We start from the raw sequence: 25,745 nt of genomic DNA, 5'->3' as shown, positions 1-25,745 counted from the left end.
CTAAATTACAAGAGAAGTATTTTCAGTCTGTGGAGAGTCCTAAATCTCTAGTTTCTTGATTGCTGTTTAAAGTATCCTGGAGATAAAAAGAATCAGAAAAACTATACTACACTGTGCTGGAAATCGAATTTTGTCATCCACTTCCTATTCCTCAGTGGGCTTTGGCTTGGTATGGCATTTTATTCCACAAACAGGGACTGTATATATCACCGTGTACTGAAAATACTCATTATAACCTCATATAAATACTATACCTGCTGAATACGTAAACAGGCTGTACTGGGAAGATAGAAAATAGTCTTTTATTTTACTTAAGTGATAGAAAAATAGTCTTCAAAAATACATTGTTAAACCTATGGGTTTATATTAAAGTAGACTTTGTATATACAGTAAGGCAGTACTTCTGTGAGCATCCTGCTATGATTATATTTTAAATTAAAGTTAGTCTTTTGGGACTTTTTTTCCCACTAACAGAAGACTAGGGTGTGTAATAAATTATCTATCATGCTGAAATGAAAGAGGAAAACATTTTAGAAGGATTCACCACATGAAACTCATTTGCCTCCTGTGTAAGAAAATATCACTTTCTAAAACCCTATTCTCTAGAAGTTTCAGAATGAAATACAATTTAAGGGTAAAATCCATGCTTAATAAATTCAAACTATTTTAAGAAAAAACTGGAGGCATCCTGTTTACTTGCATATTGGCCATGTGTCATTAAGGTAATAGGAACAGCTGGAAACAATTTGTCAGGTGTTCTAGAATGAAACTTTTTAAGTGCATTGTATTTGGTTAATCCTAATAAAATGAAAGAGGAGTGCAAAGGTTAAGCAACTGGTCTTCAAGAGCGGTTTTCATGGCATTTCTCTCCTATCTACCATCTTCTCATGGTAAACAATTTTGACTGACTTATACCCCTCTGTCACATATGAAACCATGAAGGCCTTTTCCAGAGAATATACCTATTGGCACTGTCTCTCAAGAATACTAGGCAATGTGCTTGTATATCATTGAACATATAATCTGATAACTAATAGCAAAAAAGTAAATCTACAAATCACACAAGATGGAATGATTTGTTCTGGAATCAGCTGTTGGAAAAAGAGGCAACTGGTTGAAAATAGAGAATGAAGAGTGAACTGGGAGTTGGGTAGTGTCATTCTAACCCTGTTCTTGAGCCCTCTCTGGTAGAGTGCATTTCACATACTCTGTAGTGTTACCTGAAAGAAAATCACAATTCAACCCATCCTTCCATAACTCTCACTGCAAGAGTGCATAAAACCTGCGGGACCCAGTCCCCAACCCAACTGGAGTCTGCAGTTGCCTGGGGTTGTGGGGGAGGCAGCCAGGTTGGCCTTGGCTGGATTCTATGGCAGGGCTGGTGGGGCCTTCTTGGCTGATTCTTCTAACAGAGTCAGATTTTGCGCTTGCAGATCCGGTATCAACACCAGGATGTTGCTATCTGTCACCCGGGACACCTTCGAGTACTCCTTGCTGGTTTCAGGGGCGTCAACCTTCTCATTTTGTTTTGGGAACAGAGCTAGCACTCCATCTTGGCTGACCTTGTGGATCTCCACATATTCCAAGGATTTAGCAGAGAACAAGGGGGTTTTGTCTTGGGGCAGTGGCCATGCTGTGTCTTGGTCAGGCTTGGAACTGTAGCCTTCTGACTCCCTCTGTTTGGCTGCCTTTCCTTCCCCGCCAGTCTCAATGGTTTTTGAGGGTTTTAAAGCATGTTGGTCTGTTTGGTCCAGCAGGGTGGCTGTGGTGCCTGCCATGCCCAGGGCCAGCTCACACACGTCAGCAATGTTGTGGTAAGAATATCTGGGGCTGTACAGGCTGGGGGGCTGCGGGAAAGGCCATGTGGAAGATTTGGGTCCGTTGGCCAGAAAATAGGGGATTTTGCCTTCCCCGCTTGTGCTCTGAGGGGCCTGGAGACATGTAAGATTTGTTTTGGGATTCTCCAGCTTCTCAGGGCCCTCAGGAATGTGGAACTTGGAGGGATAGGCCTGAGGTTCATCACACTTTTCAGACAAGAGTGAAGGGCTGTCACAGCTGCCCCGGCCAGAGTCAGTGTCAGGATCCAGGTGCATGGGCTTCACGCCTTGCTCCATGTGTTCTTTGGAGGGGTGTGGCATCAGGTGTTGGTCCTCACTGTCATCTACCTCTATGAATTCCATCAGCAAATCCTCGCAGTCAGAAGTGGGAAGGAAGTCTTGGCTTTCCAGAGCTCTCAGAAGTTCTTCGGACTTGCCCTTCTATTAAAACACAGACACAAGGCGAGAAGGCTGTGATATCTGCAATCAAAGTGAACTCCATCAGAATAAATTCCCTTTGACTGACTTTTCACAGTCTTGTGCTTTTGGCCTCACAGAGGCTGATGTCAAGTGACATAATGAGTAGGTAACTGCTTTTATATACCTCCATGTTAAGCTGAAGGTCAAATCGAAACTATTAATATGTACTTCAACCTGCAGAGAAATGTAAAATGTTCTAACCCCTCTTTTGATTCGAAACACTTAAATTTAATTCCCACTTGAATCTGTTGGGCTCTGGCAAATACCAGCTCCCTTGTACTGAGCCAGTGTTAGCTGAGCACTCCAAACTGAGCAAAAAATTGCAGTAAGATATGCTGTTACTATGGCCTTATGTAGAGAACATTCAAGTGAGAGCTTACACCAAAGTCTGATGGAAGAGGGGCTGGTGGAAGGTCACTCTTTTGTATTCATCAAATATTCACCCACTTTGTCAACTGATTATTTGTATAAAATGTTTATGACAGGGCTTATGAACAGATCTGATAAACCTAACAAGCATTCCTGTGTGCTGATGTTTTCTTGGCTTTCTTTCATTGCCTTCTGACACTTACTGACAGTAATTACCCTCATGCCTCTCACATCTTTCTGTGAACACCCCTGCTGAAAGGGAGGGACAACCAGCCATGGATGGCCAAGCTAGCCAGACTGCACTGATGGGGTTGGTGTGCACATGTGTAAAGATGACAAGTACACAGCGCCAAGTCACAAGACAGTCTCCACCCTGGCACTTACCTCCAGCAGATGAATATCAAATCCTTTTATTTTTGGCCCTGGAACTGGTGGGAGGATGCAGGTCACCATGCTATAAAATGATTTATGAGATAAGAGAAATGGTACATATTACCACTTTGTAATTTTTGAAAGATTAGCCTTATCTCCAAATGGCTGCTACATGGACTATGGTAGGTAGAAGTTAGGAGTTCTGAGGCTACATGAAACTACTAAGGTGACAACAATGAATAACTATAGAGTGTTAAGTGTTTGACAAAGAGTAGTGTCTGACTCTTTGCGACCCCATGGACTGTAGCCTGCCAGGCTCTTCTGTTCATGGAATTCTCCAGGGAAGAATACTGGAGTGGGTAGCCACTTCCTTCTCCAGGGGATCTTCCCAACTATGGGACTGAACCTGGGTCTCCTGCACTGCAGGCAGATTCTTTACCATCTGAGCCATAAAGGCCAACATTAAAATGAACTCTAACTAGTTAACTCTGACTGATTCTGAAATGACTAGTGGATTGTTTGCTACTCTTGCCAGATTTTACTATTTCGCAACTGTCAGCCTCAATTTGATGGAAAGAACTTCAGCTTCAAATGAGTCTATTGTACTTTTGCTAGCACTGATAAAAGCTTTTTCATGGTGAACACACGGCCACTAATGGCTAAAACGTGGTGCTTGAATAATCTGTAGGTTTCTATCATTTCTATATTGTCTTTTTTGGCCATTATCCCTGACAACCATGACTGAGAGGAGGGTAGAGTGAAATACCTATAGCCCTTCAAAACCACTGCCCAGACCATAATCAAACAGATGACAGCAGAAAGGACGGCCACAAAGATCCACATGCTTGTATCCTTCACTGGGAAGTCTAAAAACAAACAGCCAGAAAGCTTTGATCACACACAGCATTGTTTAAAACAAACAAAGAAATAAGACTTTTGAACATAAGTCCCTTGCCCCTCTATACCTTTTTTGATTTGAAGAGCAATCCAAACAGAGTAGCGTTAATGATGGATTTACTTTTTCCCCCAATATTATTAAATTTTAATATGCAGCATATATTTTACAGTATTTTAAAAATTTCAAAGTGCTTTAAAATATCATTTTAGGTGATACTTACAGAGGAAATCCATGAGGACATGGTCAGTTACAGTAAAAATAACAACAAGCTAACATTTATTAAGTTCCTAGTAAAAGCCATATGACGTTACGCTCTTTACATACATTACTTTGCATACATTGCTGTATGTAAAGATGAGGAACTGAAACTCAAGGAGTGGTATATTCAGAGGCAGGTAGTCATAAAGTTGCCATCTGGGATTTGAACCTAGGCCTTCTGCTTCTAGACCCTGTGCTTTTATTTAGGAAGAGCTAGGACTGGATACACAGTCTTATGGCCTGTAGTTCAGTGCTATGTTCACTATGCCAGTGCAAACCCTGAAATTTTGGTCAGGCCAGTAGTCACAAGAGCTAGGCTTTGCCATGTGGTTCTGGGCAAGACTTCTAACTCCATTGAGCTTCAGTTTCCTCTCTTGCCGTTGCTAATGGCAATTCTATTCTTTCTGAATACTTGAGATGGTTGGGAGGACCAAACAAAGTAAAGACTTTGTAAAGTACTTTAGAAATGAAAGATGAACCATTCCTTTGTAGAAAACCAGCCACTACGTTTAATGGCACTTGAAGAATTGGATGCCTTCTACACACTGTTCCTTGAATGAGATAAACATGTAATTGTCATCAAGGTCTGAAAATCAGTACATGCCTTTCAGGTGGGATCAGTTCAGTTCAGTTCAGTTCAGTCGCTCAGTCGTGTCTGACTCGTGACCCCATGAATTGCAGCACACCAGGCCTCCCTGTCCATCACCAACTTCTGGAGTTCACTCAAACTCACGTCCATCGAGTCAGTGATGCCATCCAGCCATCTCATCCTCTGTCGTCCCCTTCTCCTCCTGCTCTCAATCCCTCCCAGCATCAGAGTCTTTTCCAATGAGTCATCTCTTCGCATGAGGTGGCCAAAGTACTGGAGTTTCAGCTTTAGCATCGTTCCTTCCAAAGAACACCCAGGGCTGATCTTCCTTAGAATGGACTGGTTGGATCTCCTTGCAGTCAGGTGGGATAGCACCTTGCAAATTCTAGATGATGACCTTGAATGATAGGGATTGGGCAGATGTGGAGGGCAGAATAATTGACCATCAAGCCCTTGGAGACACTCCAAGCTCATGTCTGCAGATGTATCCTATCCTATTAATAGAAACTGATCCTCACTCACAGTGGCCCAGGGAAAGATGCTATACTTCCAGACGTCTCTGTATTGAGTGGAGAGATGATAAATCCACCTCTACTCATTCTTCGGCTTAAGACTCAAAATAGTTTCTCTGTTAGTAGTTACAACATACAAGTTTACTAAACCCATTCCGTTTAAAAATATTTAGCAATAAAACAATGGCAGATTGCAGGCAGAATTCCCTTTTCCTTGGGGAATTTCAAGACACTTACCGTTAGGTATCTGGATGGAGCTCTCTGGGCTCCACTCACTCCAGTATCCATGGTCTGGCTTGCAGCGAATCTGCACAAGGTATTTCTGTCCTGGATATAAGTTGAAAATCTTAAGCTGAGTCTGCTTTGGAGCAAAATGAGTCTAGGGAGGGCCAAGGAAAACAGAAGTCACTCTGACTTGTGTTATGAAGAAACTTTTCCTTAAGGAGATACATTAACAAAGAAGTCAGGCCAGATGATCACACTACATACCCTGCTCATACCATTTCACCCTCTCCAGCCATCCCTTCCTCCTGTTAAACACTGCTCACACAAAAAACAACAGGTTTTCTACTTTTCCATTTGGAACGCTATTTCAGAAAGACAAATATACTGCTCCCTACACCTTACCTTCTGAATTCTACATTATAGAAGATGCCTACTTAACAAAATTGGAAATTTGTTATTTTCCAAACCTAACAAAATAATTGACTCAAGGATTATTCATGGGTGTGAAGCCCCTAGGTGAAAGAGATCTGGGCATTTATGAACACTGAAGCAGTTGTGCATAAATCAAACATGACTTTACAATCAAGGGATCAGGATGTGACCTCCCCAGTCCAGCAACCAGTTTTAGCATCATTCATGGTAGGTTGACCAGAATGGGTTTGTCTCCTGATATGATGCAATGTGAAGCATATAACATCACCTCTGAAATTTCCTCTCCAAAAATTGTTCAACTGGAATCTAATCAAGTCTTTTAATGTCTGATTACAGGAAATGTGCAGACAGAGAAACTGGCTAAATGACCTTGACCTTATAAAGAACTAATCAGACAGATGCAGAAGGTGGGACATTCTTTGATACAAGTGGCTTGGTCTCCTTAGCTCGTTGAGATTAAATAGGTACATGAGTCAGCCAGTATGTGATCTTGAAGTGGATTCTGGTTAAGACAAACTAGCTACTGAAATATTTTTGAAGTAGTTGGGGGAATTAAAATATGGACTAGCCATTAAATGATATTAAAGAATTACAAAAGATGATATTAAGGAATTTCAATTAATTTTCAATTAATTTCAATTAATTTTCTACATGCGATCATATTATTTTTGGCTGTGTTTGGAAGTATCCCTTCACTGGTGGCTTAGTGGTAAAGAATCTGCCTGCCAATGCAGAAGATGTGGGTTCAATCCCTAGGTTGGGAAGATCTCCTGGAGAAAGAGATGGCAACACACTCCAGTATTCTTGCTTGGAAAATACCATGGGCAGAGGCGCCTGGTAGGTTACAGTCCATGGGGTTGCAAAAGAGTCAGACACAACTTAGTGACTAAATAACAACAGCAACTAAAATATTTAAGAATAGATTATTATAATGTCTATAATTTATTTTACTATTTCTTTACAATGAAGAATTTAAAAGTAAATAAAAAAGCCATTAACCATGGACTGATTACATTGAGATTTTTTTCCTCTAACTTAGTGCCACTTAAAAACTCTCATAGACGTTTCGATCTAAGATATCCTGAGAGAGGTGGGTTGGAAACCTTGCAGAAAAGGCTGTTCAATTGCAAGGATCTAGTCCTGGGAGAGCTATGATTTTGAGTCCCCATCTATCCCAGGAGATGCAGGGAGATGGATGGATGTAGGGAGAAAGCCTTTCCACATATGTGAGGATCACATCAATATTAGGAAGAAAACATGCCAGCCTAATAATTAGGAAGCATGACCGGTTCTCAGTTGGGGTCTTCATCTTTGCCAAAGGACACAGTTCCTTCCAAAAGTTTCCAACTGACTCACCTCCCAATCAGTTGCTTTCTCAGGTTTTAATCGAATTTCGTACTGGATACTGAACCAACCAGATTTTACATCAGTCAGGGTGGGTGGAGACCATTTTATCCATAGATATGGTTTTCTATCTTCTGGATGTTTTAATTCCAAAGTCAGGTTTACAGGAGGATCTGGTTCAACTGCAGATATGAAAGAAACTCCATCTTTAGTCAAATAGGGATATTTGAATCCAGAACTATAAGACTTAAGAGGCAGATCTGTCTACCTTTTCCCTCCATGTTTATGAGCCACTTTGTATTTGATGTCAGGTGCTGATCAGCAGAGTTGGGATTAGGCTGAAGCAAGTGAGTCACATAGGGTGCAACATTTAAGGTGGCAAAAATAGCCAAGAAGCACCTGTTGGTGCTCAAAGTCATTAGTCATTCAGGAAACACAAATCAAAACCACAATGGCATATCACTTCATACCCACTAGAATGGCTAGGATTGAAAAAATGAAAATTAACAAGTGTTGGCAAGAATGTTGGAGACTTTGGAACCTTCATACATTGCTGGTGGGAATGTAACATGGTGTAGCCACTGTGGAAAAGTCTGACAGGTGCTCAAAAAGTTAAACATGAAATTATCATGTCACCCAGCAATGTCACTCCTAATATATACCCAGAAAAACTGATAGCAGGTGTTAGAACAAGAACTCATTTATGAATGTTCATAACAGTACTATTTACAAGAGCCAATAGGTGAAGCAACCCAAATGTCCATCAATTGATGAATGGATAAATGATATCCTTATAATGTTCCATTATTCAGCCAAAAGGAAGAAAGTCTTGATACAGCTACAACACAGATGAACCTTGAGAACACAATGCTTAGTGAAAGATGCCAGACACAAAGGGCCAAATAGTATATGATTCCATGTATATGAAATATTCAGAATAGACAAATCTATAGAGACATAATGCATATTAGTAGTTGCTCTGGGGCTAGGGCCATGGAGGGGAATCCAGAGAAACTGCTGAATGGGTAGGAAGCTTTTAGTTTGAGTGATGAAAGAGTTCTGGAACTAGATTGTGGTGATTGTTGCATAACATTGTGAATGAACTAGTACTACTGAATGGCACACTTTAAAATGGTTAAAACAGTGAGCTCTATGTTATAGGTATTTTACCACAATAAAATAAAAAATGAAGGCGGCACTTACACCCTGGTTTCTTCAAGTACAGGTCTGTGAGTTCCTCCTTAAGACTGCAGTGCCCAGGCCATACTAGCCAAAGCAATCTACAGATTTAATGTAATCCTTATCAGATTACCCTTGAGACTTTTCACATAAGTAGAACAAATAATCCTAAAATTTATATAGAACTATAAAAGCCAAAAGGACTATAAAATTGCCCAAGCAATTCTGAGGAAAAGGAAAAAAGGTGGAGGCATGACTCTCCCAGACTTCAGAAAATACTAAAGAGCTACAGTAATGAAACCAGCATTGTCTTGGCACAAAAACAGACATACGCATCAATGGACCAGAAGAGAGAGCTCAGAAATAAATCCACACACCCACGATCAATTAATGTTTGACAAGGGAGGCAAGAATGAACAATGGAGAAAAAACAATTTCTGCAGGAGGTGGTGTTGGAAAAGATGGACAGGTCAGTTCAGTTCAGTCACTTAGTCGTGTCCGACTCTTTGCGACCCCATGAATTGCAGCACATCAGGCCTCCCTGTCCATCACCAACTCCCAGAGTTCAATCAGACTCACGTCCATCGAGTCAGTGATGCCATCCAGCCATCTCATCCTCTGTTGTCCCCTTCTCCTCCTGCCCCCAATCCCTCCCAGCATCAGAGTCTTTTCCAATGAGTCAACTCTTTGCATGAGGTGGCCAAAGTACTGGAGTTTCAGCTTTAGCATCATTCCTTCCAAAGAACACCAAGGGCTGATCTCCTTCAGAATGGACTGGTCGGATCTCCTTGCAGTCCAAGGGACTCAAGAGTCTTCTCCAACACCACAGTTCAAAAGCATCAATTCTTCGGCGCTCAGCCTTGTTCACAGTCCAATTCTCACATCCATACATGACTACTGGAAAAACCATAGCCTTGACTAGACGGATCTTAGTTGGCAAAGTAATGTCTCTCCTTTTGAATATGCTCTCTAGGTTGGTCATAACTTTTTTTCCAAGGAGTAAGCATCTTTTCATTTCATGGCTGCAATCACCATCTGCAGTGATTTTGGAGCCCCCCAAAATAAAGTCTGACACTGTTTCCGATGTTTCCCCATCTATTTCCCATGAAGTGATGGGACCAGATGCCATGATCTTGGTTTTCTGAATGTTGAGCTTTAAGCCAACTTTTTCACTCTCCTCTTTCACTTTCATCAAGAGGCTTTTTAGTTCCTCTTCACTTTCTGCCATAAGGGTGGTGTCATCTGCATATCTGAGGTTATTGCTATTTCTCCCAGCCCTCTTGATTCCAGCTTGTGTTTCTTCCAGTCCAGCGTTTCTCATGATGTACTCTGCATATAAGTTAAATAAGCAGGGTGACAATATACAGCCTTGACGTACTCCTTTTCCTATTTGGAACCAGTCTGTTGTTCCATGTCCAGTTCTAACTGTTGCTTCCTGACTTGCATACAGATTTCTCAAGAGGCAGGTCAGGTGGTCTGGTATTCCCATCTCTTTCAGAGTTTTCCACAGTTTCTTGTGATCCACACAGTCCAAGGCTTTGGCATAGTCAATAAAGCAGAAATAGATGTTTTTCTGGAACCCTCTTGCTTTTTCCAGGATCCAGCAGATGTTGGCAATTTGATCTCTGGTTCTTCTGCCTTTTCTAAAACCATCTTGAACATCAGGAAGTTGATGGTTCATATATTGCTGAAACCTGGCTTGCAGAATTTTGAGCATTACTTTACTAGCATGTGAGATGAGTGCAATTGTGCAGTAGTTTGAACATTCTTTGGCATAGCCTTTCTTTGGGATTAGAATGAAAACTGACATTTTCCAGTCCTGTGGCCACTGCTGAGTTTTCTGTGGCCACTGCTGAGTTTTCTGTGGCCACTGCTGAATTTTCCAAATTTGCTGGCATATTGAGTGCAGCACTTTCACAGCATCATCTTTCAGGATTTGAAATAGCTCAACTGGAATTCCATCACCTCCACTAGCTTTGTTCGTAGTGATGCTTTCTAAGGCCCACTTGACTTCACATTCCAGGATGTCTGCATCTAGATGAGTGATCACACCATCGTGATTATCTGGGTCGTGAAGATCTTTTTTGTACAGTTCTTCTGTGTATTCTTGCCACCTCTTAATATCTTCTGCTTCTGTTAGGCCCATTTCTGTCCCTTATTGAGCCCATCTTTGCCTGAAATGTTTCCTTGGTATCTCTAATTTTCTTGAAGAGATCTCTAGTCCTTCCCATTCTGTTCTTTTCCTCTATTTCTTTGCATTGATCGCTGAAGAAGGCTTTCTTATCTCTTCTTGCTATTCTTTGGAACTCTGCATCCAGATGCTTATATCTTTCCTTTTCTCCTTTGCTTTTCACTTCTCTTCTTTTCACAGCTATTTGTAAGGCCTCCCCAGACAGCCATTTTGCCTTTTTGCATTTCTTTTCCATGGGGATGGTCTTGATCCCTGTCTCCTCTACAATGTCACAAACCTCATTCCATAGTTCATCAGGCACTCTATCTATCAGATCTAGGCCCTTAAATCTATTTCTCACTTCCACTGTATAATCATAAGGGATTTGATTTATGTCATACCTGAATGGTCTAGGGGTTTTCCCTACTTTCTTCAATTTCAGTCTGAATATGGTAATAAGGAGTTCATGATCTGAGCCACAGTCAGCTCCTGGTCTTGTTTTTGTTGACTGTATAGAGCTTCTCCATCTTTGGCTGCAAAGAATATAATCAATCTGATTTCGGTGTTGACCATCTGGTGATATCCACGTGTAGAGTCTTCTCTTGTGTTGTTGGAAGAGGGTGTTTGCTATGACCAGTGCATTTTCTTGGCAAAACTCTATTAGTCTTTGCCTTGCTTCATTCTGCATTCCACGGCCAAATTTTCCTGTTACTCCAGGTGTTTCTTGACTTCCTACTTTTGCATTCCAGTCCCCTATAATGAAAAGGACATCTTTTTTGGGTGTTAGTTCTAAGAAGTCTTGTAGGTCTTCATAGACCCGTTCAACTTCAGCTCCTTCAGCATTACTGGCCGGGGCATAGACTTGGATTACTGTGATATTGAGTGATTTGCCTTGGAGATGAACAGATATCATTCTGTCGTTTTGAGATTGCATCCAACTACTGCATTTCAGATTCTTTTGTTGACCATGATGGCTACTCCATTTCTTCTGAGGGATTCCTGCCCACAGTAGTAGATATAATGGTCATCTGAGTTAAATTCACCCAATCCAGTCCATTTTAGTTTGCTGATTCCTAGAATGTCAACGTTCACTCTTGCCATGTCTTGTTTGACCAGTTCCAATTTGCCTTGATTCATGGACCTGACATTCCAGGTTCCTATGCAATATTGTTGTTACAGCATAGGCCCTTGCTTCTATCTCCAGTCACATCCACAGCTGTGTATTGTTTTTGCTTTGGCTCCATCCCTTCATTCTTTCTGGAGTTATTTCTCCACTGATCTCCAGTAGCATATTGGGCACCTAATGACCTGGGGAGTTCCTCTTTCAGTGTCCTATCATTTTGCCTTTTCATACTGTTCATGGGGTTCTCAAGGCAAGAATACTGAAGTGGTTTGCCATTCCCTTCTCCAGTGGACCACATTCTGAAAAGCTGGACAGCTGCATGTAAATCAATGAAGTTAGAACACTCCCTTGCACCATACACACAAATAAACTCAAAATGGCTTAAAGACTTAAATATAAGACAGACACCATAAAACTCTTAGAAGAGAACATAGGCAAAACATTCTCTGATGTAAATCATATCAAAGCTTTCTTAGGTCAGTCTGCATGCATGCATGCTAAGTTGCTTTAGGTGTGTCCAACTCTGTGAGACACTATGGACTGCAGCCCTCCAGGCTTCTCTGTCCTTTGAATTCTCTTGGTACGAACACTGGAGTGGATTGCCATGCCCTCCTTCAGGGGATCTTCCTGACCCAGGGATTCAACCCGAGTCTCTTACATCTAACCTGCATTGGCAGGTGGGTTCTTTACCACTAGTGTGTACCAAGAAAATAAAAATAAAAGCAAAACTAAACAAATGAGACCTAATCAAACTTACAAGCTTTTGCAAAGCAAAGGGTTCCATAAACAAATTGAAAAGACAACCTACAGAATGGGAGAAAATATTTGCAAATGGTGTAACCAACAAGGGCTTAATTTCTATCATATACAAACAACTAATACAACTTAATAAGAAAAACAAAAACAAAAACAAAAACCAATTGAAAAATGGGCAAAAGACCTAAATAGACATTTCTCTGAAGAAGACATACAGATGACCAAGAGGCACATGAAAAGATGCTCAACATCAGTAACTATTAGAGAAATGCAAATCAAACTACAATGAGGTATCACCTGACACCAGTCAGAATGGCCGTAATTTAAAAAATCTATAAATAACAAATGCTGGCGAGAGTATGGCAAAAAGGGAACCCTCTTACACTGTTGGTGGGAATGTAAGTTGGTGCAAGTCACTATGGAAAACAGCATGGAGGTGCCTCAAAAATCTAAAAATAGAATTGTCATATGATTTGGCAATTCTACTCTGGGCATATATCCAGATAAAACTATAATTCAAAAAGATACATACACTTCTATATTCATAGCAGCAGTATTCACAATAGCCAAGACATAAAAGTAACCTAAATGTCCATTGACAGATAAATGGGTTAAGAAGATGTGATTATATATGTATAAATTTATATACATATATATTATATAAAGATAGAAATTTATATAAAATATAAATAAATGCAAAATAAATATGTATAAATTTATGTAAACACACACACACACACACACACACACACACACACACACACACACATATATATATATATATAGAGAGAGAGAGAGAGAGAGAGAGAAGTAAATGGCAACCCACTCCAGCATTCTTGCCTGGAGAATCCCATGGACAGAGGAGCTGGTGGGTACAGTCCATGGGGTCGCAAAGAGTTGGACATGACTGAGCGACTAAGCACAGCATAAACACACACATACACACACACACACACACACTCAATGGAATACTACTCACCCATTAAAAAAGAATGAAATAATGCCATTTGTAGCAACATGAATGGACCTAAAGCTTATCATACTAACTGAAGTAAGTTAGAAAGAAAAAGACAAACACCATTTGATATCACTTGTATGTGGAATCTAAAATATGACACAGGTGAACTTATCTACAAAACAGAATCATAGACATGGAGAACAGACTTGTAGTTGGCAAGGGGAAAAAAGAATGAGGGATGGATGCATTGGGAGTTTGGGGTGAGCAGATGCAAACTCATATTGAATGGATAAGCAGCAAGGTCCTAGCGTATAGCACACGGAACTACATACAATATCCTGTGACAAACTATAATGGAAAAGAATATTAGAAAACTGTGTGTATATATATATATATTTATTATATATTTATATATATATAAACTGGCCATCAAGACTGAAATTACAGTAAGGCAAACCAGCACCCTGAATCACTTTGCTGTACAGCAGAAATGAACACAACATTCTAAATTAACGATACTTGACCAAGATTAATTTAAAAGAGTGACAGGCCTAGGGTGCTGGTTTGCCTTACCCTAATTTCAGTCTTGCTGGCCAGTCACATTTTCTCCATTCATTTCTTACCTCCTCAAATCAATCTCAATTCCAGGTGGAGAAGAGTGAGTGTAACTCTAGTGGACTTGGCATTGTAACCTGTCTGAAAAATGAACTTGAGAAAATTTGCCACTAATCCTAATCCTTGTAGATTAATACAGAAATACCTAAGAAAGATGGTTTTATCTGGATTTACTAAATAAACATCAGTTATTATAAGTTTTAAGCTGAACACAAGATTGAGAAATGCCTTTGATCAAAACATCTTTGTATAAAAGTGCAAGTAAAATGTTCAAGATGAATCCTTGAAAGCAAACTTTCTCAACCTCAGCATTATGTGTATTTTGGACAAGAAAATTCTTTGTGGTAGGGGCTGTTCTGAACACTGTAGGATGTTAGCATCATCCCTGGGTTCTCCTCCATTAGATATCTTCCCTCTCTGTGTTGCAACAATCAAAAATATTTCCTGCTATTGCCAAAAATCCTGTGCGAGGCAAAAGAGCACCCAGTTGAGAATCATTGCTTTCAAGTGTTTTCAGCAGACTTAAATATTTCTGAGATATGTACCAATATTCTGTACTGCAGGTTATCACTTGATGAGGTTCAAGCTTATAGACTTTACTGCGGTTAAATGTAAGTTGTCAATGAACTTCTGTGGCCCCTCACCAATACTGTAAGCAGCAGGGTTAATGAGAATTCTAAGAACACTTCTTTAATAATTTTGAAAAGATCTACTTCACTGACTATGCTAAAGCCTTTGACCATGTGAATCACAACAAACTGTGGAAAATTCTTAAGTGATGGGAATACCAGAAAATTTTATCTGCCTCCTGAGAAACCTGTATGCAGGTCAAGAAGCAACAGTTAGAACATGGAACAACAGACTGATTCCAAATTAGGAAAGGAGTACGTCAAGGCTGTATATTGTCACCTTGCTTATTTAACTTAAATGTAGAGTTCAGTTCAGTTCAGTCGCTCAGTTGTGTCTGACTCTTTGAGACCCCATGAACCGCAGCATGCCAGGCCTCCCTGTCCATCACCAATTCCTGGAGTTTACTTAAATTCATGTCCATTGAGTTAGTAATGCCATCCAACCATCTCACCCTCTGTTGTCCCCTTCTCCTCCTGCCCTAAATCTTTCCCAGCATCAGGGTCTTTTCAAATGAACACATTATGTGAAATGCCGGGCTGGAACAAGTTTCAGCTGGAATCAAGATTGCTGGGAGAAATATCAATAACCTCAAATATGTAGATGACACTATCCTAATGGTAGAAAGTGAAGAGGAACTAAAGAGCCTCTTGATGAAGGTGAAAGAGGAGAGTGAAAAAGCTGGCTTAAAACTCAACATTCAAAACAATGAAGATCAAGGCATCTACTCCCATCACTTCATGGCAAATAGATGGGGAACAATGGAAACAGTGAGAGACTTTATTTTCTTGGACTCAAAAATCACTGCAGATGGTGACTTCAGCCATAAATTAAAAGACACTTGCTCCTTGGAAGACAAGCTATGCCAAATTAGACAGCATATAAAAAGCAGAGGCATTACTTTGCCAACAGAGGTCCTTACAGTCAAAGCTATGGTTTTTCTAGTAGTCATGTGTGGATGTGAGAAGAAGGCTGAGGGCTGAAGAACTGATGCTTTTGAACTGTGGTTCTGAAGAAGACTCTTGAGATTCCCTTGAATAGTACAGAGATCAAATTAGTCAATCCTAAGGGAAATCAACCCTTACTATTCCCATGAAGAGTGTGAAAAGGCAAAAAGACATGATACTGAAAGACAAACTCCCCAGGTTGCTAGGTGCCCAATATGCTACTGGAGAAGAGCAGAGGAATAGCTCCAGAAGGAATGAAGAGGCTGAGCCAAAGTGGAAACAATGACTAGCTGTAGATGTGTCTGGTGATGAAAGCAAAGTTCAATACTGTGAAGAGAAATATTGCATAGGAACCTGGAATGTTAGGTCCATGAGTCAAAATAAATTGGAACTGGTCAAACAGAAGATGGCAAGAGTGAACATCAACATTTTAAGAATCAGTGAACTAAAATAGATTGGAATGGGTGAATTAATTCAGATGACCATTATATCTACTACTGTGGGTAAGAATCTCTTAGAAGAAATGGAGTAACCCTCATTGTCAACAAAAGAGTCTGAAATGCAGTACTTGGGTGCAATCTCAAAAATGACAGAATGATCTCTCTTCGTTTCTGAGGCAAACCATTCAATATCACAGTAATCCAAATTTATGCCCCAAATACTAATGCCAAAGAAGCTGAAGTTGAATGGCTCTATGAAGACCTACAAGAGCTTCCAGAACTAACATCCCCAAAAGATGTCCTTTTCATCATAGGAGACTGGAATGCAAAAGTAGGAAGTCAAGAAACACCTGGAATAACAGGCAAGTTTGGCCTTGGAATACGGAATGAAGCAGGGCAAAGGCTAACAGAGTTTTGTCAAGAGAACACACTCGTCATAGCAAACATCCTCTTCCAACAACACAGGAGAAGACTCTAGACATGGACATCACCAGATGGTCAACACCAAAATCAGGTTGATTATATTCTTTGCAGCTGAAGATGGATAAGCTCTATATCGTCAGCAAAACAAGACCGGGAGCTGACTGTGGCTCAGATCATGAACTCCTTATTACCAAATTCAGACTTAAATTGAAGAAAGTAGTGAAAACCACTAGGCCATTCAGATATGTCCTAAATAAAATCCTTTATAATTTAACAGTGGAAGTGAGAAATAGATTCAAGGATTAGCTCTGATAGATGAAGAGCCTGAAGAACTATGGACAGAGATTTGTAACACTGTACAGGAGGCGGTGATCAAAACCATCCCCAAGAAAAAGAAAAGTAAAAATGCAAAATGGTTGTCTGAGGAGGCCTTACAAATAGTTGAGAAAAGAAGAGATGAGAAGTGAGAGGAAGGAGAAAAGGAAAGATATACCCATCTGACTCTGATGTTGGGAAAGATTGAAGGCAGGAGGAGAAGGGGACGACAGAGGATGAGATGGTTGGATGGCATCACGGACTCAATGGACACGAGTCTGAGTAAACTTTGGGAGTTGGTGATGGACAGGGAGGTCTGGCATGTTGCAGTCCATGGGGTCACAAAGAATCAGACATGACTAAGTGACTGAACTGAACTGAACCCATCTGAATGCAGAGTTCCAAAGAATAGCAAGGAGAGATGTGAAAGATCTTAAAGACTCAGATAACCATGATGGTGTGAACACTCACCTAGAGCCAGACATCCTGGAATGTGAAATCAAGTGGGCCTTAGGAAGCATCCCTACAAACAAAGTTAGTGGAGGTGATGGAATTCCAGTTGAGCTATTTCAAATCCTGGAAGATGATGCTGTGAAAGTGCTTCACTCAATATGCCAGCAAATTGGGAAAACTCAGCAGTGGCCACAGCAGTGGAAAAAGTTTTTCTAGTAGTCATGTGTGGATGTGAGTGCTGGACCATAAAAAGGCTGAGCGCCTGAGAACTGATGCTTTTGAAGTTTTGAATTGATGCTTTTGAATCTTTTTGGAGAAGATTCTTGAGAGTCCCTTGGACTGCAAAGAGATCAAATCAGTCAATTCTAAAGGAAATCAATCCTGAATATTCATTGGGAGGATAATGTTGAAGCTGAAGATCTAATTCTTTGACTATGTGATGAGAAGAACTGACTCACTGGAAAAGACCCTGACGCTGGGAAAGATTGAAGGCCGGAGGAGAAGGGGATAACAGAGGACAAGATGGTTAGATGGCATCATGGACTCAATGGAGAAGAGTTTGATCAAGCTCCAGCAGATGGTGAAGGACAGAGAAGCCGGGCAGGCTACGTTCATGGGGTTGCAAAGAGTTGGACACTACTGAGCAACTGAACAACAACAAATTTATTGGAAGACTGATGCTAAGCTGAATCTCCAATACTATTTAGCCACCTGATGCAAAGAGCAGACTAATTGGAAGACCTTGATGCTGGGAAAGATTGAGGACAGGAGGAGAAGCAGGTGACAGAAAATGAGATGGCTGAATGGCATCACCTACTCAATGGATATGAATTTGAGCAAACTCTGGGAGATAGTGAAGGAAACCTGGTGTTTTGCAGTTCATGGAGTCACAAAGAGTCAGACATGACTGAGCATGCATGCAAATTTTCTCATGGCAGTTGCCTCAGTACATTACAGAACTTCTTTTGCTCACTGTTTTGACCTCAAATATTAAATATTTTAGGGCAGATTATTTGATGGCAAGGCAATTTTAAAAAGAGCCTGTGAAAAAAACTAAAAATAGAGCTAGTGTATGACTGAGCAATTCCACTACCAGGCATATACCCTGAGAAAACCATAATTCAAAAAGGTACATGTACCCCAAGGTTCACTGAAGCCAGTACACAGAAGCAACATAAATGTTCATCAGCAGATGAATGGATAAAGAGGTTATACATATTTACAATGGGATATTACTCAGCCATGAAAAAGAATGAAATTGCATCACTCGTAGTGATGTGGGTGAATCTAGAATCTGTAGAGAAAAGAAAAGCAAATACTGAACATGAATACAAATATATAGAATCTAGAAAAATGGTGCTGGTGAACCTCTTTTCAGGGCAGGAATAGGGATGCAGACATAGAGAATGGGCTTGTGAACACAGCGGGGTAAGGAGAGGGTGGAACAAATTGAGAGAGATGCACTGACATACACACCACCATGTGTAAAACATAGCCAGTGGGAGAGCTCGGCTTGGTGCTCGGTGATGATGCAGAGAGGTGGGGTGGGGGTGGGAGGAGGCTCAAGATGTGGGAGATACATGTATAATTATTGCTGATACACTCAGCAGAAATTAGCACACCGCTGTAAAGCATGGGATTTTCCAGGCAAGAGTACTGGAGCGGGGTGCCATTGCCTTCTCCCTGTAAAGCAATTACACTTCAGTAAAAAAATAAGAAAGAGCCTATGGAAATGGAATTATTTGGAGTTTAGCTTTTTAAAGGCTTCATGTCTTACGTCTATTGATATGAATGGAACTTATTTTATTCCTATTTGTAAGTGGTACTTTTTGATTTTCTTAAGCTAAGATTAAATTCTATTTCCACCCCCAGGCTCACTGTAATCACTTGCTGGATGGGGGGAAAAGATAGTATTGAAATGCGTACTAGCTGATGTTAGAAGCTTTTCTAGTTTTTAAGGATCAACCACTGATAACATGCCAATAGGATGATATATAGCCCTATACTTGAGAGCCTTAGCCTGATTTTCTTTGTCTGTTGGTGCTAGGTAAGTCAGGAAGACTCTGGTGACCTTGAACCTAATTAGCTACTCCTTAGGCAACCTAATAGGAAGGCTGAATCCAGTCCTGGCCAAGCCATCTCTTGTAAGATTCCCTTTGTCATCGCTACTCAACCAAAAGCTGAAGAATTGATGCCCTTGAACTTTGGTACTAGAGAAGACTGTTGAGAGTCTCTTGGACTGTCAGGAGATCAAATCAGTCAATCCTAAAGGAAATCAACCCTGAATATTCACTGGAAGGACTGATGCTGAAGCTGAAGCTCCAATACTTTGGCCACCTGATGTGAAGAGCCAACTCATCGGAAAAGATCCCAGTGTGGGAGAGACTGAGGGCAGGAGCAGAAGTGGGCAACAGATGATGAGATGGTTGGATGGCATCACCGACTCAATGGACATGAGTTTGAGCAAACTCCAGGAGATAGTGAAGGACAGGGAAGCCTGGTGTGATACAGTCCGTGGGGTCACAAAGAGTCGGACACGACTGAGAGACTCAACAACAACAACCAAACCACAGAGGCCACTGCAGTTATGCCTCATCGCCCTGAAGCTCAGTGTTGATCATGCAAAGCAAGAAGCAGCTCTTGGACAGATTTTTGTTTTACTTTACTCATGTGTTCTCCAAACCTCATGGTTTTGATCTTGCACTTCAGCCTTCTGTTCAAGTAGCACTATTTACTCCCCAAGTAGTTTATTTTGAGAAGAATACTCCAGTTGCTGAGGAACATATGCATATTGAGAACTGAATTTGGGGCAAAGTAGCTGGAGAAATTCCTGTGGGTGGAGAAGCAGATGAATGTCTTCTAAGAGTTGCTACTCCACGAAGCAGTGTGTTTCAGGGAGAGAAATCTCAGAAAGGAGACCCCAGCTTGCCAAGGGGGAAGGGGACATTGGTTGCAGGGGATGGGCTGGAGAGAAGGACTGACAACGGAAGCTAAATAGAACTTTGCTGCTGGGTGCAAGGGAGTGGGAAGAAGGGTCAAGGGAAGGCACAAGGATCTTTACTGTCTTACTGTCAAGAATACAAACGGGTTTAAAACACTCAGTTGGTGAGGATATTGTGAATTTTTTCATCTTTCCTTTCGGGGATCCATCCCTAAGACAAGGAGACTTAAACTGAGTTTAACTCTTGGTAGATTCATATCAAATTAACACATTCTTCACCTGTCACACATCCCCTTACCTATGTAAGTCACGTCCACATAAAGTGGATCTGAGGAAATGATTCCCATCTGGTTGATGGCGCTTACTGTGATGACATACATCTTCCATATGGAGGTGTACTTCTTGCTAAAGTAGCAGGAGTTGGGGCCCCCGGTTTTGTAGTCTGGACATTCATGGATGAGTGTTTCTCTGCAACAAGTAACATATTAGGAGTCAGTAGGAAAGTGGTATGGAGCTTCCTCGCTGGCTCAGTGGTAAAGAATCTGCCTGCAATACAGGAGACATGGGCTTGATCCCTGGGTCAGGAAGATCCCCTGGAGAAGGAAATGGCAACCCACTCCAGTATTCTTGCCTGGAGAATCCCATGGACAGAGGAGCCTGGTGGGTTATGGTCTATGGGGTCACAAGAGTCAGACATAACTTAGCAACTAAACTACCACCACCAAGAAGGTGGTATAAAGAGTCTAGTTTTTTTAAAAAAGTGGTGTAAAGAGCCTAGTATGTCAATATAACTGAATTTGGAGGGACAGGTGAAAAACAGAGCTGGAGAAGGGTTCCCCAAGCTTCTCGACCCTGTCCATGTCAGCGAGGAGTGACTCAGGGAGGAAGTGCTGGAGAAGGGGGGGAGGAGTCACATCAGAGCCCCAGTGACTCTGTTTCTCACCAACCCTTCCTGTCTACAGATTGTTGTGGACTTTGTACTATACGCCCCCTGCCAATATACACTTGAATTTTCTGTGGCCAAGGCACCGCCATCCTCAGGAAATTACCATTGGGTCATCTTAGGACTTTCTCTTGCATCATACAAACCAGGGTGGTGTGGAGGCGGGCATGCCCAAGGCAGCAGTTATTGCACAAATGTGTTGAATTACATGTGACTAAAAAAGCTGAAGGGATACAAACTGCAGTATATTTCCAATTACACTCAGGTAGCCACAGAGGAGACTGACTCTGAAAGGAGGTACTTCAGGTCCCAGAGGCTCCTCAGGCTGCTCACATTTAGACCTGGGGGCTCCACGCAAGACTTGTCACACAGGTGAGCAGGCTTGTTGCACCATGCTGCCGCTTTGAGCTCCTGAGGGCTGTGTGTCTGACACCCCTTTGGGTCTCACAGGGGATGTCAGCTTCGTGTACCGCTAAGTGCAGTCACTGGGAGGCAGGCCAGCTGTTCCTTAAGTAAATGTTTTCTTCACTGGGAAGGATATACAGCCATCCCTGGATTTCCAGGAGGGTCTCACTGTAACTGATGAACTCCTTGCCCAGAGATGGCCCTGTTGAGTTTGCACTGCAATTTTTTAGCTCCCAATACCCAATCTGGGAGATCATGGGTCCTTGGATTTCCTAAGGAAAAACCTCATCTTCCTTTCCTTGTAGGGCTTGTTATTTTCTTGCATGTGAAACAAGTTCAAACAGCTAATGTGCCACAGTTGTCAAGGATTACATAATAATACTCTTAGATTACAAAAGCAATGATTATAAAAAAAATGACAACTGGCACAAGGTTGATAGATAAGCACCCAAAATTAACTTGGGAAACACTTACATGTGACTTTGGGGTACAACTCAAGCTTACGACTGGTGACGGTAACACGGATGGATTGGTGTCACCTCGTTGGTGGTGGAGTTTATGGACATGAGGGAGTCCGGCTGGGACATTAGGAGGAGGATGTGGACATGGATGTTAGAGTCCCTGCCCCCAGTAGTGGGAGGTTATCAGTGTCCATTCAGGGAAGCACGGAAATTAACCCAGGGTCAGTGGTCCTATGGCCTGGAGGGCGAGGATACCCATGTGGGGTTTGTTTTGCTAGGAGAGAAGAGAACATTTTACCCTTCCTTGTGGTAAGTCAGCGTGTAATTGGTAGGAAGTCCTCCATCTGCCCCGGGCTCCCACCAGCAGGTGAACGTTTCCTTTCCAGGAGACCGACATTTAATGAGCTTGGGTTTTTCAGGAGGTGAGTGTCCTAGAAAAAGAAGGCACCGGAGTCAATATTAAGGTCCACTCAACTCTGTGACCATTCTGTTGCCAGAAGGTACTGGAGTCAACATTAAGGTCTGTTCAAATCTTTGACCATTCTTTTGGTAACAGAAGCAGGTAGATGGGGCCAGGCCAGTGATGAGGTCTCAGGGAGAGTAAGCCTAGGGGTGGGAGGTAGGACTCAGAAGTGCCAAGATGTCAGCATCCTGCAACATTCTTCTGTGGGCTGCCCTGAAGTTGGCAGGATTCAGAGAGAGAGAGCTTTGTGATGGGGTGTGTGTGTATGTGAGTGTGTGTGCACGTACTGCGAGATGCAGATACCAGCAACCCAGGATCGGTGACTAACTGTAACATTTCACCAATGGTGAGCAGCAAGGGTGCAAGGGATACACATGGACTGAGCAGGATCTGGCCCTTCCAGAATCCCAAGGTGTCTGTGGAGCAGATATGTGTCCACAGCACCAGGGTGATCATTTAAAAAGAATTCGCCTTGAGACACAAGCATCCTGTGATCATTTGCTAATCCGATGCTCCCTGGACCTCTGTCTTCTGCTCACTGACCCCCATCTTTCTGCCACTCCCACATAGTGAACCCAATTCTCTGCTCTTTTGCTCTTTCACTGTGTCACCTGTGCTCCCCCTCTAGCTGCTTCTCCCCCCATCTTCTCCATCCCTTCCTTTTCTGCTTCACTCTTCCTTGATTCTGTTCAGCTTTGACCTATGATTCAGTCTCATAGTGTGGCTCCCATCCTCCCTGTCTCCACTTCTGAAGCTGGGTTTTCAGTCCCCTTTTTGTATATAGTTTCCCCTCTCTCCCTGGGTCTTTATGTGGTGAGACGGCAAAGGGTTCTTTTGTAATTCTTGGCTCTTTTTGGGGGTAGGAGGCATGGGAGCTCCTAGAGGCGGCTGAGTGGGTAGCTGTTCTCCTGGTTAGGAGCTACCATCATTATCTAGTCCCAGCTGGAAGCTAGTGGGGCTGAAAAAGGTGATGTGGAAAACCCAATGTGGATGGAGTTTTCGAGTTGCCTAGCCACCGAAGACCCTCTTCTGTTCCTTATCTGTCAGGTCCAGGGAGGGAAAGAGTCCCCGTATCCCCAGCCATGTAACCCCACGTGGTGTTTCATTCAGGAAATCCAGAGCAGAGAGGGGCGCTTCCAGGAGGCGATCCTTGAACCTTGGGGGCTTGTCTGTTTTCCACCACACTGGTCCTTCATCCCTCAGGCTGGCTTCTGAGCTATAACTGCTAGCAAAGCAGCATCAGGAAGAACAAGTTCAGAGGAGGACATGGGTGGGAAGGAGGGCACTAGGCAAAACTGGCCAGAAAGAACTGAATGGAATGGGATGATGGGATACAAGGCTGGGCCAAGATCTCCGTGCTGAGTCAGCTGGAGCCCAACCAGCTCCTAGATCCCCTGAAAACCCTTCATGCCAGCCAGTCTGGGCTTAGCTCTGCCCATTTTGGAACGTTGCTTGACCTCTAGGGAATATTTCTTCAGGAAAATTTCACAGGGTGAAGTGATTTTTTGTTTGATTTTTCTTGTGGCTAGGGAGGAGTGTGTGAGGTGGAAGGAAAAGCTTATATTTTAAAAACACACAAAGTTTACAGCTCAATAATGAGCATATTTAGAAGCCAATTAAGGCAACTGTTGATTATTTGGGGCTTAGTTGAATACTTAAAGTTTCCATATGGATTGTACCAATCTCCACATTCCTTTTTCTCTTTCTGAAAGCTTCTCTCTCTCACATTTCACTGGTTATTAACAGTACCTTGAGAAAACTCAAGAGAGGAAGGTAAAGCTGTGAAACTGTAATTAGTCAAATGTTTCTTTCACCCACTTTAGAAGAGATGGTTATAGTGAATGGACGGTCTCACTTTCCCTGTAAAATGCACACAAACACAGGGACAGCCACAGAGGTACTCCCCACCCCCAACACACACGTGCTCACACAGAAGAGCTCATATCAGAAACACACCCACAGATCAGAGGAACAATATATGCAGCTGCATACTTACAGAAGTAGATACTGGTCCACACATAGATACATATGCAGAAATATGCACCCACAAATGGGTATGCATATAGGTACACACAGAGGAGCATTTTCCACCAGGTACGTACAGGGAAGCTAATAGATACAGAGATATACCCAAGTATACACACTTACAAATAGACTGGGGTAGACACACTGAAATGTACACACATAGGCTCGCATGTGCTAGTCTACTTGTGAATTTCATTTCCCGCATAGCAGAGTTGAGTGTTCCTGTTTTCCACCATGTAACAGCAATCCCCGTAGATCTCTTAACAGGTTTTCAAAGGTTTTTCTCACACAACTCTTCATCTGAGGTGGAGGAAACATCATTATCCTCACTTTGAAAGTGTGTAAATCCCGGGAACTAAGTTAACTGGCTCAAGGTTGCACAGCCAGTAAGGGACAGAACCTGGACTGAAACTGTGATATGTCCCTGGCAGGGTTGTTTCTCTGCACTCCCAAAATGAGGATGGAAGTCAGAGCATGGTGACAGGATGTGGCATTAACTGCATCCAGTCTTTTGCATTAATGTTTGCCTTCATTTTAATCCCCATAATATTGTAAATAATTGAAGAGAAGCAAATGCCATGGACATTTTCATTTCCTGTAACTGTGCTGCAAAAGGACTGTGATGGATTCTGCCCTCCCCTTGTACAAATAACCCAGGAAGTGAAAGAGAACGGGACAGTCTCTTACCATTCAGAAGGCTGGCGTAGAGAAAAAGTAGCAGAATGAAAAGCACTCTGGATGCTGCATTTTCCTTCATGTTGGCTCCTTCCTCTTTCCACAGGAAATATATCAGAGGTTCACTGAAAGAGAAGGCACAGGCAACTTTTTGAAACACCAAAAGTCTGGTGAGGCACATGCACCACTTTATTCTGAGTGTTTGCAACTGATTCTTGCTCCTTGCTGAATGTGAATAACAAAACAGGAGGAAAGGAATGTAGGAAAATGTAACAAGGATAGCTTGGCTCAGAAACATAGCTGTGCATATGCTGGGAAAAATTCCACCACCAGAGGTCATCCGAAGACAACGTTCAAGGTCAGCTGAGCACAAAGGGCGCCTTTGCACACACCCTAAGGAAAAATTGTTCTCTTTGCACCCCACAGGGTTAGTTGCTCAGTTGTATCTGACTCTGAAACCCCATGGACTGTAGCTTGCCAGGCTCCTCTGTTCACGGGATTTCTCAGGCAAGAATACTGGAGTGGGTAGC

The 25,745-nt window shown here is 42.1% G+C and overlaps 1 protein-coding gene across 1 annotated transcript; it reads right to left on the bottom strand.

Annotated features, from left to right (window-relative positions):
• Positions 1 to 1,367: 1,367 nt before the first annotated feature.
• Positions 1,368 to 25,297, bottom strand: PRLR (prolactin receptor). Its single transcript, XM_052659229.1, has 8 exons — positions 25,228 to 25,297; positions 22,351 to 22,483; positions 20,542 to 20,711; positions 7,309 to 7,478; positions 5,533 to 5,674; positions 3,805 to 3,904; positions 3,051 to 3,120; positions 1,368 to 2,258 (listed from the first exon to the last, which is right to left on the bottom strand). Exons 1-8 carry the CDS (start codon positions 25,295 to 25,297, stop codon positions 1,368 to 1,370), a joined length of 1,746 nt encoding a protein of 581 aa, XP_052515189.1.
• Positions 25,298 to 25,745: the final 448 nt, after the last annotated feature.

The sequence above is a fragment of the Budorcas taxicolor genome, chromosome 20 (assembly GCF_023091745.1).
Source record: "Budorcas taxicolor isolate Tak-1 chromosome 20, Takin1.1, whole genome shotgun sequence".
Lineage (NCBI taxonomy): Eukaryota > Metazoa > Chordata > Mammalia > Artiodactyla > Bovidae > Budorcas > Budorcas taxicolor.
This window is presented reverse-complemented; position numbering and strand designations above follow the sequence as displayed.

Excerpts from the sequence above, each read along its gene's own strand:
- PRLR (XM_052659229.1), bottom strand. The coding sequence starts at position 25,297 with ATGAAGGAAAATGCAGCATCCAGAGTGCTTTTCATTCTGCTACTTTTT. Across the intron at positions 7,479-20,541 it reads TGTGGACGTGACTTACATAG|TTGAACCAGATCCTCCTGTA; the intron begins GTAAGGGGATGT and ends TCATATCTGCAG. Across the intron at positions 3,905-5,532 it reads CTCCATCCAGATACCTAACG|ACTTCCCAGTGAAGGATACA; the intron begins GTAAGTGTCTTG and ends GTTTGTTTTTAG.